Source organism: Aotus nancymaae, unplaced genomic scaffold (genome assembly GCF_030222135.1).
Source record: "Aotus nancymaae isolate 86718 unplaced genomic scaffold, 86718_ANA_hifiasm-v0.15.2.pri h1tg000018l, whole genome shotgun sequence".
NCBI classification, from domain to species: domain Eukaryota; kingdom Metazoa; phylum Chordata; class Mammalia; order Primates; family Aotidae; genus Aotus; species Aotus nancymaae.
The window spans coordinates 16,659,643-16,671,715 of NW_026988430.1; the positions used below are offsets into that span (position 1 = coordinate 16,659,643).

The following is a 12,073-nucleotide window of genomic DNA, read 5'->3' on the forward strand; positions in this document are numbered from 1 at the left end:
ATCATGAGCAATTTTTTTCATTTTCATTTGTAAATGACAAAGTTTTTTTTAACAGTGTTTAAAAGTTTTTTGTCTTTTTCCAATTATAAAGTATTTGGTTGTTGTTTCTCAGAATTTTTTAAATAACCTATTGATGACTACAGAAGTCATTCCCATAGAAAGTCTATGGAAACATAACCAGAACCGCATAAAGCAGTTCCCAAGCAGTTAACTAGCTTGGGAAGAATGAACTGCAGTATTTGGTTACTTATCTCACAACTTTTTTTTTTTTTTAATTTATGTATTATACCTTAAGTTCTGGGGTACATGTGCAGACTGTGCAAGTTTGTTACACATGCCATGGTGGTGGTTTGCTGCATCTATCACCCCATCATCTACATTAGGTACTTCTCCTAATGCCATCCCTCTCCAATTCCCCACCCACTGCTATTCCTTCCCTAGCCCCCCACCCACCTGTTTTTTGTGAGCAGAGGTCTTGTTACGTTGACAAGGCTGGTCTTGGATTCCTGGCCTCAAGTGGTCCTCCCATCTCAGCCTCCCAAAGTGCTAGGATTATAGGCATGAGCCACCATGCCCAGCCCTATATTTGGTTATTTCTCTCCTTCAACATGGCATACCTCTATCCGTGTGTATGTTTTCTTTACCAAACATTGATAATTTTTAACATTTCTTATTAAAATTATTTCTAGTTATTTTATATTTCTGGTTGTTTTATTAATAAAAATCTAATTTTATATGTTCTAAATGATTATTACTTTGACTTTCTACCTTCCATCTGATGTCATTAATGACAGTGATAAAGCTAAAATAAGGATTTCTAGAATGTTTTAGCAATTCTTTGTGTAATATTTTTTATTCCATTTCCATTTTCCATCTTACTGTTTTGTCCAGAACTTTCAAAACATAAGAGTGATGAAGAAGGTATCCTTCTTTTTAAAAAGCAGTGTCTCCAGTATATCACTGTAGATCTAAAATTGATGCTTAAGCACATAAGCTAATATAAATTCCAAATGGCTAAAATTTTTAATATAACCATAGAAAAGGCAGTATATAAAATCAAATATTTATCAAAAGGTATGATATACCATTTAACCCAGCAATGCTATTACTGGATATATACCCAAAGGATTCTAAATCATTCTACTATAAAGACACATGCACACATGTATTTATTGCAGCACTATTCACAATAGCAAAGACTTAGAATCAACTCAAATGCCGATTAATCAAAGACTGGATAAAGAAAATATGGCACATACAACAAACATATGAAAAAATGCTCATCATCACTGGTCATTAGAGAAATGCAAATCAAAACTACATTGAGATACCACCTCATGCCACTTAGAATGGCGATCATTAAAAAATCGGGAGACAACAGATGCTGGAGAGGATGTGGAGAAATAGGAACACTTTTACACTGTTGCTGGGAGTGTAAATTAGTTCAACCATTGTGGAAGACAGTGTGGTGATTCCTCAAGGACCTAGAAATAGAAATTCCATTTGACCCAGCAATCCCATTACTGGGTATATATCCAAAGGATTATAAATCATTCTACTATAAGGACACATGCACAGGAATGTTCATTGCAGCACTGTTTACAATAGCAAAGACTTGGAACCAACCCAAATGCCCATCGATGATAGACTGGACAGGGAAAATGTGGCACATATACACCATGGAATACTATGCAGCCACAAAACCGATGAGTTCGTGTCCTTTGCAGGGACATGGATGAACCTGAAAATCATCGTTCTCAGCAAACTGACACAAGAACAGAAAATCAAACACCACATGTTCTCATTCATAGGTGGGTGTTGAACAATGAGAACACATGGACACAGGGAGGAGAGCATCATACACTGAGGTCTGTCGGGGAGGGACTAGGGGAGGGACAGTGGGAGGTAGGGAGTTGGGGAGGGATAACATGGGGAGTAATGCCAGATATAGGTGATGGGGATGGAGGCAGCAAACCACATTGCCATTTATGTACCTATGCAACAATCCTGCATGTTCTTCACATGTACCCCAGAACCTAAAGTGCAATAAAATATATATATGTATATATAAAGAAATATGACACATATAAACCATGGAATACTATGCAGTCATAAAAAAGGATGAGTTCATGTCCTTTGCAGGGACATGGCTGAAGCTGGAAACCATCATTCTCAGCAAACTTACACAGGAACAGAAAACCAAACACTGAATGTTCTCACTCATAATGGGAGTTGAACAATGAGAACACATGGACACAGGGAGGGGAGCATCACACACGGGGGCCTGTCAGGGGGTGGGGGGCTGGGGGAGGGATAGCATTAGGACAAATACTTAATGTAGATGATGGATTGATAGGTGCAGCAAACCACCATGGCATGTGTATACCTGTGTAACAAATCTGCACGTTTTGCACATGTATCCCAGAACTTAAAGTATAATAAAAACAAATAAATAAATCTAAATCTTCCAATATTGGCATGGGGGAAGAAGGAGATGGTTTTGAGAAAATATTTGTAGCAAATATGACAAGAGTTAAAGAACCTACTGAAACAAATAAAAACATTGAGACAAAAGCGGAATAGATGCATAAGAACATCGAACAGATGATTGCAAGAGCAGACTTACAACTAGTAAAGAAACATGAAAAAATCTTCCACCTCGCTCCTCATCGAAGGAATAAAAATAAAAAACAAGATGCTATTTCTTCGGATGCAAAGGCACAAGAACAAGATGATGGACTTCGGTGATTCAAGGGGAAGGGTAGGAGGTGGGTGAAGGATAAAAGACTGTACATTGGGTCCGGGGTACACTGCTCGGTTGATGGGTGCACCAAAATCTCAGAAATCACCACTAAAGAACTTATCCATGTAACCAAATGCTGCCTGTGCCCCAAAAGCCTATTAAAATTTTTTAAAAGATGCCATTTCTTTTTGTTCAATAAATTAATAAGGGATGAAGATTTAATATACAGCATAATGATTATAGTTAATGATAATATATTATATACTTGTAAATTTCCAAGAAGGCAGGGCATGGTGGCTCATGCCTATAATCCTAGCACTTTGGGAGTCCGAGGCAGGCAGATCACCTGAGGTCAGGAGTTGAAGACCAGCCTGGCCAACATAGTGAAATTCTGTCTCTTAAACAATCCTGCATGATCTGCACATGTACCCCCAGAACCTAAAGTACAATTCAAAAAAAAAGAAAGAAAGAAAATTGCTAAGGGAATAAATTGTAAATGTTCTCACCACAAAAGGTAAGTATGTGAAGTGGTGGATATGTTAGCTTGATTTAGTCATTTTTCGATGTATATGTGTATCAAAACATCATCTGATACACTATCAATACATACAATTTTTGTCAATTATACCTTAGTAAACCTGAGAGGAATTTTAATAAGACAGAAGTATATCCAATGTCCAGAAAACTATGCATCACTCGTGCATCTGCAATTTTCACTATTTTTTGGAAACAAATTTGTCAATGTGGATGCTAAAATTAATCAAATCTAATAAGGGTGATTTAAACATTTTTTGAAACTCAATATTTAAAATTGGAATGGTGATTATACAGGTACACAGGTACATGCATTTGTTAAAACTTACTAAATTCATGCCGGGCACAGTGGCTCATGCCTGTAATCACAGCATTTTGGGAGGCCAAGGTGGGGGCATCACTTGAGGTCAGGAATTTGAGACTAGCCTGGCCAACATAGCAAAACACCATCTCTACTAAAAATACAAAAAAATAGCTGGGCATGATGGTGCACGTCTATAATCCCAGCTACTTGGGAGGCTGAGGCAGGAGAATGGCTTGAACCCAGGACCCAGGAGGCGGAGGTTGCAGTGAGCAGAGATAGTGCCACTGCACTCCAGCCTGGGCGACGGAGTGAGATTTTGTCTCAAGCAAAAAAAAAAAAAAAAAAAAAAAATCTCAATATTTAAAATTGAGACGGTGACTACACAGGTACACACATGTGTTAAAACTTCCTAAATTGTATACTTATAATGGGTGCATTTCACTGTATATAATTTAGACCTCAATAAGGTTGATTTAAAAAGTAAAAATAGAAAGATAATGAAACAGTCACACCCCTGCTTTGACTGTGTAATTCCACTTGTAAGAATTAAGCTTATGGAAATAATCACAGCTGACGATAATGACTTAAATACAAGAAACTTCAATACAGTATAATACTAGAAAAATATATATCATTGTCTCCATAAAGAATTGGTTCACTTAGCTCAGGTGCAGTGGCTCACGCCTGTAATCCCAGCACTTTGGGAGGTCAAGGTGGGCAGATCACCTGAGGTCAGGAGATCAAGAGCAGCCTGGTCAACATGGCAAAACCATGTCTCTACTAAAAATACAAAAATTAGCCAGGCGTGGTGGTGCTTGCCTGCAATCCCAGCTACTCGGGAGGCTGAAGCAAAAGAATCACTTGAACCCAGGAGGTGGAGACTGCAGTAAGCCGAGATCACTCCACTGCACTCCAGCCTTGGCGACGAGAGTGAAACTGATCTCAAAAAAAAAAAAAAAAAAAAATTGTTTCATTTAATAATATATTAACCATTAAAGACTTAATTATTAATGATTGATATGTATTATTAAGACTAAAAAAATGTCTTGTAACAGTGCTTAAATGAGAAAAGCAGGATATAAAACTAGAATTTTCAGTTGTTTGTATATACTTCGAAACATACCAGTATATTTACACTGGTTATCTCTAGAGGTTAAAATTACAGAATTTTTTAGTATATTTTTTATAATGAGCAACATTTAATTACATCGTTAGAAAAGCACAGAAAATTAAATATTGCGTGTTCTCACTTATAAGTAGGAGCTAAATCTTGGTTTCACATAGACATAAGGAAGGGAACCATAAACACTGGGGACTCCAAAAGGAAGGAGGGAGGGAGGGAGGCAGGGGGACAAGGGCTGAAAAACTTCCTATTGGACACTGTTCACTATATGGGTGACAGTGTCAAGAGAAGCCCAAATCTCAGCATCACAAAATATATGCTTATAACAAACCTGCACGTGCACCCACTGAATCTAAAAGTAAAATATAAACGATAGGAAGAAAGAAAGAAAAGAATCCTATACAAAACCATACACAGGACTTTTATCTTTTCTCTTTTCTTTTTTTGTTTTTCCAGAGGGAGTCTGGCTCTGTTGCCCAGGCTGGAGTGCAGTGGCATGCTCTTGGCTCACTGCAACCTCCATCTCCCAGGTTCAAACAATTCTCCTGCCTCGGCCTCCTGAGTAGCTGGGATTACAGGCACCTGCCACCACGTCTGGCCTAATTTTTGTATTTTCAGTAGAGACGGGGGTTTCACCATATTGATCAGGCTGGTCTTGAACTCCTGACCTCAGGTGATCCACCTGCCTCAGACTCCCAAAGTGCTGGGATTACAGGCATGAGCCACTGCACTCAGCCCATGGACAGGATTTTTAAACCGTACATATTCATTTGCTGTTAAATAGTGATCCTACTGTCTGTAGGAGGTTGGGAAGTCTGAGCTCAGGAAGGAGGAACATGGCAAACTCATGCCATTTGTGGGTCTGATATTGGGGTAACACTCCAGCATGCTGGCCCCCTCAGTTTCCTCCCTTCTTTGGTCTGAACCAAACTCCCCAGACCAGCATGGTGTCCCACGCCTGTAATCCCAGTACTTTGGGAGGCAAAGGTGAGAGGATTGCGTGAAACCAGGAGTTCAAGACCAGCCTGGACAACAAAGTGAGACGCTGTCTCTATAAAAATTAATTTTAAAAAATTAGCCAGGCATGGTAGCACGTGCCTGCACTCCTAGCTACTCAGGAGGCTGAGGTAGGAGGATGGCTTGAGCCCAGGAGTTGAAGACTGCAGAGAGCTATGATAACATCACTATACTCCAGTCTGCATCACAGAGCGAGACCCTCTCTCTTAAGAGAGAAAGAGAGAGGAGAAAGAGAAAAGGAAGGAAGGGAGGGATGGTGGGAGGGAGGGAGGAAAAGAAAAAAGAAAGAGGGAGAGCGGAAGGAAGGAAAGGAGGGAGGGAGGGAAAGAGAAAGAGAAAGAGAAAAAAGAAAGTGGGAGGAAGGAAGGAAAGAAGAAAGGGAGGGGGAAGGGGAAGGGAGGAAGAAAGAAAGAGAGAGAGAGAAAGAGAGAAAGAAAGAAAGGAGAGAGAAAAAGAGAGAGAAGAGAAAAGACCAGACTCCTTAACAAAACCTTATGTGGTGTGTCTGCAACCAATTCTCCAGCCTTTGCTCCCCAGCCAAGCAGGCTTCTATTAATTCATTGAACAGAGGCCTCTCGGCCCCACCTCCTTCCCTGATTGGCATTTCAGTTCCCAGGTCCTGGAATGCACCTTCCCATCTTCCCAAGCCCTTCATTGACACTGAATCCTTCAAAATTCAACTAAGTGGTTGGTTACCCCTCCAGGGAAGCCATCACATTTTCCTGCTCTAACTGTCATAGCTCCTTGTAAGTGTCCTTTCTAACATGTTTCTGTTTCAATCATGTGCCTGTGTGATTATTTCATTAACATCCATTTCTACATCTAGACCATAAGCTCCTGGAGAGCAGCCCCAGAATCTGGGTTTATACTCATCACTCAACAGGCATTCCATGCATTCCTAGTCTGGTCTCTGGACATTCAATAAATATTCGTTGAACGAATGTTTCCCCATCTGTGAAATAAGAAGAGCTCACCTAGATTTCAAGCCATAATATTTAAAGCCTGGATTCTGGGATCCTCCACTCCTCCCTCCAAAGCTGGTTATCCAAAAAATCCCAGGAAATTCCAGATTGTATGTCCCTCATTAACATATTACAAACCTGATTATCTTTCAATTCCCTGAGGCTTACTGGGAGCTCCCAGGCCCTGGGGATTTGACAGCAGGAGAGAGATGGAAATCCTGATGAGTCACTGAGGCTAATTACTAATTTGGGAGTTTTTTCAAACTACTGCAGCCTTTCCCATTGCTGTGGTAACTGGATGGGAATTCATCTAGCAAGAGAAAATGTACGGAAAGATTACCTCCCTCCCTCCTCTAGGTTTCTGCAGGTGAGTAGATGTAATGATAGAATAACGAACATTTCCTATGGGGCTGGCACTGTGTTCTACATAGAACTCATTTAATACAACAACCCTGTAACAAAAGAGGTACCATTATGGTTCTATGTTAAAGATAAAGTTACAGCACAGAGAGATTTAGTAACTTGCTCAAGGTCACGAAACTCCAGAGACCCTGCTCTTAACCACTGTAATATACTCTCTTTTTTAACAAGCAAATGTCACCAAAAAGAGACATTTAGTGACAACCATTTGACCCACTGACTGCTGCAGAACAGTGCTTCACTAATGGAGGCAAGAGAGAAGGTGGTGGGGGTTGGCATCTCACGGGTCACATGGCAAACACTGCTTTCTCAGGCTGAAACTCAAGAGCGGTGATGCTTGTGGAATGAACGCTGACAGGTTTCCCCCCTCCCCCAAGAACAACAATCACTGGTCTATAGGGAGCTTCAGCTCTCTGCCCAGAGCCCTGAGTTTCTTTTTTCTTTTTTCTTTTCTTTCTTTTTTTTTTTTAAAGCAGGAAGCAAGCCATGTGCATCAATTATCAGGAACCTTTTAATCCAACTGGGACCCCAAACAAACACCCCGCTTTAACCGGGTGAAGTGATACAAACAATTTACGAAGCCTCATGACCCTGCAGCATCCCAAGTAAGTAGACCGTGATCTTTCGGACAATAAAATGCAAGCCCGTGCTAATACATTGTAGGAGAGTGCATGTGCCTTACACAAAAGGATGCTAGCTCCAAAATAGCACACTCACTGCCTTTGCTGGGCACTCGGCACGGTACCTGGCCTGCAGGTTCTCAGATTCCATTGGGTTTAGAATAAAATCCAAATTCTTTACCGTTGCCTGCTAGGTCTTACATGATCTGGCGAACCTCAACTGCCTCCTAAGCTCCAAGCACACTGGTTTTCTTTTCGCGTCTCCCGTACTCAGCTCCTTTGGGTCTGTGTCAATTGTACTTGCTGTGCCTCCTGCCTGGATCAGTCTCAGATCTTGCACTGAATGCATCGTTCTCATCACTCAGCTCTCAACGCAAGCATCTCCTCCTGCCTCTGAGGCCTTGGCCTTCAAAGCCCCATTCCCCACCCCACATCATTCCAGACTGGAAGCTCTAGAGCTGGCGTTACAACACTGTCTGGCCCGCGAGCCTTCGACACTTCGACAAATGCTTGTTGAATGCAAAAACGCTGATCCCACTTCAGTCTGCCAGCTCACCCCACTCCCTCTTAAAACACCTAGGGGAATTCATTTCTAAAGAGAACAGAAGCAAGCGACAGCGTAACGCACCCACGCAAAACAAAGCCGGTAATCCGGGGCTGAACTGGTCAATGGCATCTAAAGAAGGCCCCAAGAAAACCCTCTCCGGATAGTGCACACACTTTTCAAAGGGCGAAACCAGGGGGCCAGACGGCCGGCGGCGCAGCGCTGCCTACCTTGAACTCCGCGGAAAGTTGGGGTGTGTATTCGCGAGTCCAGAGCGCGCGCACCAGCGCCGCCAGCTGCTCGGTGACCTCGGCGCGGCCCGGCGCCGCCCGGTAGCGCCCCAGCGCCAGGAACTCAGCCAGCAGGTCGGTGTTGCTGAGACATTGCACCACGGCGTTCATGAAACAGGTGTTGCCGTGGTTCTTCAAGCCCTGGGCGCCCGGCGGCCGCGCCCCATCGCCGGCGGGGAGCTGGAGCTGGGGGTGCGGTCCGGGCGGGCGCTCCTCCCCGGGGCTCCCGGGGGCCGCTGGAGCCGGGCCCGCGGCGCAGGCGAAGCCCCCCTCACCGTCGCCGTCGCAGGGTCCCGGCTGGGGTCGGGGCGGCGAGTCCCCGGGGCGGGAGCGGCTGCCCAGCGCCAGCAGGAAGCGGCTGAACAGGCGGCGCAGGGAGCGGCGGCGGCGGGGCCGGGGCGCGGGCGGTCCCCCTCCGGCCGCGTCCTCGGGGCCCGGGTCCATGGCTGCCGCCGGCGCAGCTCCAGACGCGGAGCCCCCGGGCCCGAGGCGGACGAGCGGCCAGCAGGCCCTACGGCTTCGCTAGGCGCCCGGCGCCGGCTACCTGCGGACCAGGTGTGCGGGGACGGGGCGGAGGCGGAGCCAAGGGCGGGGCAGCCCCGCCCCGCGCGGGAATCCGGCCGCACGACCGGCCCCCTGCAGGGCCGCGCCGGGCCACCCCTACCCTTGCCTGGTGCCGCCCCCCGCGGCGCTGACTGGGAGTCGTCGCGGTTGGGTTCCCCACCCTTCCTTACCTCGTAAACCGACAGGCCGGGGTTTCGCCTCTGCTCCTGTTCCTCGAGCAGCCTTCAAGCAGTGGAAACGATGGAGGAACGAGCATTCTGAAGGCGCCTGGTAAATCGCAAAGGCCTGGCTACTGCTGAAAGGACAGGGCAAGGCAGGCATCTCCAGAGCACGGCCTCGGGCGTGGTGAGAGGCGCGCGCTGGGTGTTGTGTGGGGGCGGGGAGCGCTTTTATGCACCGCTTGTTCCTCCGCAGGCTCAGGTGTGTGCGGACAGGTGTCGCCACCTCCTTCCAGACAGTCTGCCCCTTGGGGGAGGCAGAGCCTCTGCCTGCACCCGCCCACCCGGGACCTGAACTGGGAGCCACGTGTTGCCCTGTGGGGGGGAAAAAAACACCCGAGTGGTTGTGGTTTGCTTTTTTACACTACAGATTGGGTTAGAATGGTTTTCCAAAAGCTTGCGAGGCTTGATCATCCTTGCTTTAATCGGCATGGAAGTGGGCTCAAAGAGGCTATCATAACATAGGAAGGACGCCCGACCCATAAGCAGAGAAACCGGAACTCGACCTGGATCTCTGGACTGCCAACTTCAGGCCCTTTCCAGCCTCAGTATTTGCTTACCAGGAAGTTTTCAGGCTCTCAGGTGCGCCCCCTACGCGATTTCTGGTTCACTCCTTAACGCAAAATCCTCGCTGAATGATTGCCCAATCAGAATTAGCGTGGCCTTGCCCCGCCCTTGATTCCCTGAGTAACCCTGGGGGCCACCCCTCACATTATCCCATGCAACTGTCAGGTTTATAATTAATCAGGCAAGGTCTTACAAAATGAGTTTCTCATCCATTTCTAGCTCAAAAAGAAATCAGCACCATGTGAGATGTAGCATTCTAACAACGCCCTGAAATGTTACTTGTTAATAAGTGATCATCATTTATTAAATATTCTTGATCCTGGCCGGGTGAGGTGGCTCACAGCTGTAATCCCAGCACTTTGGGAGCCTTAGGAGGCTGGATCACCTGAGGTCAGGAGTTCGAGACTAGTCTGGACAACATGGTGAAACACCATCTCGGCTAAAGATACAAAATTAGCCAGGCGTGGTGGTGCATGCCGGTAAAGCCAGCTACTCAGGAGGCTGAGGCAGGAGAATCACTTGATCACTTGATTCAGGGAGCATAGATTGCGCCATTGCACTCCAGTCTGGGTGACAAGAGCTAAATTCCGTCTCAAAAAAAAAAAAAGTTGATCTTTCAAACTGGGTTGCAGCAGTTACCTCTTGCAAAAAAAGCCCCGTTACTTAAAGGACAAATAACATGCAGCAGTTACCTCATGCAAAAGAGCAGTATTACTTAAAGGATAAATAAAACCTCAGACTGTACTGTGAATTGGAGACTTGTGTTCTGGAAAATGCCACTATTTACCCCTCTCTGGAAGAAGATACCCGGTTGGGTGATTAACACACAGGTCCATTTCATCACCCTTCTGGTGGAAAGCACAGAAGAAAGATGTAATGGCCAACTCCAAGAGAGCATCTCGTAAAATTTCATCTTTCTTTGGTAATTGCCCTGAGTTCCCCAACACCACACATTTTCTTTGAGAAAGCATGCATATTTCACTCTCTGTCAGGAATTCTGCCGATGCTGTAGTACGTTAGACACTTAATTCTCACAATAAGCTTTAAAGCAGGAGTTTATTCTTGCTTGACAAAAGAGAAAATTGCGGCTCAGAGAATTTTTTTTTTTTAAGATGGAGTCTTGCTCTGTTGCCAAGCTGGAGTGCAGTGGTTCGATCTCAGCTCACTGCAACCTCTGCCTCCCAGGTTCAAGCAATTCTCCCGCCTCAGTCTCCCAAGTAGCTGGGATTACAGGCAGCCAACACCACACCTGGCTAATTTTTTTGTATTTTAGTAGAGACGGGGTTTCACTATGTTGGCCAGGATGGTCTTGATCTCCTGACCTCATGATTCACCTGCCTGGGCCTCCCAAAGTGCTGGGATTACGAGCATGAGCCACCGTGCCCAACGAGCTCAGAGAATTTTTTAAAAGCCTACCCAAGATCTGGATTTAAGTCTGAGTCTAGTCCCATACAGCTTGACCAATGAAATGACAATTAAGAAGGAAATTCACGTCACCTTATTTTTAGAGGATAATAGCAATGCTGTCTGTGCACAGATCATGAGGAAGGTCTGTGGGTTTTGCAGAGTTACAGAAAACAGATGATAACAGAACACCAACAACAGAGAATTTATTCAAAATGTAAAAAGTTCTAATTAGAGTCTGCACAAGTTATTCCTGAACATATTTCAATTTTAATGTACAATTTAAGAATATAAGATGCATTCTATAAGGAAAAAGAAAAAAATATGACTCAAGAACAAAAACAGAGAAGTGAGAAATCAAGACTAGTGTTGGAGTTATCTAAACTTGGCCTGCAACAGGATTGTGTGCAATGCCAAGGCTCAGAGTCACCTCACCAGCTTCAGGAGGTGTATGGGTACTTCCATCGCAAAATGGTTCCGTCAGCACTTACACTAACAATATATTGATTTCCTGGACTTATTCGGATGCGTGTGATGTTGCCGCTGTGTCCCACCCCGACGTGAGTCACTTCACCCTCATTATAATCCCAAACTTTGACCAGATGGTCATTTCCACCTGAAAAAGATAAACACTTATATGGCATTGCTGCAATAGAAGAGAGAGAAACGGCCCTTATTTCAAATAACTGGATCATTTTCAACACGGTCCCCATGTATCTATCTTTATAATAACACATTTTTTTTTTTTTTTTTTTTTTTCCGA

At 44.8% G+C, this 12,073-nt stretch overlaps 2 protein-coding genes across 3 annotated transcripts in view; both read right to left on the reverse strand.

Annotated features, from left to right (window-relative positions):
• The window catches only part of USP43 (ubiquitin specific peptidase 43), an 82,116-nt gene extending 73,115 nt beyond the window's left edge, over nt 1–9,001 (reverse strand). Inside the window, exon 1 of one of the 2 annotated variants that reach the window (XM_064378313.1) lies at nt 8,502–9,001. In XM_064378313.1, coding sequence (XP_064234383.1) covers nt 8,502–9,001 — 500 coding nt within the window. Of the gene's footprint in view, nt 1–8,497 lie in introns of both variants that reach the window. The other variant, XM_064378314.1, reaches the window with a different exon arrangement.
• Nucleotides 9,002–11,502: 2,501 nt separating this feature from the next.
• The window catches only part of CFAP52 (cilia and flagella associated protein 52), a 68,251-nt gene continuing 67,680 nt past the window's right edge, over nt 11,503–12,073 (reverse strand). Inside the window, exon 14 of the mRNA XM_064378316.1 lies at nt 11,503–11,926. Within this exon, the coding sequence (XP_064234386.1) occupies nt 11,751–11,926 (176 nt within the window). The 3' untranslated portion in view covers nt 11,503–11,750. The remainder of the gene's footprint in view (nt 11,927–12,073) is intronic.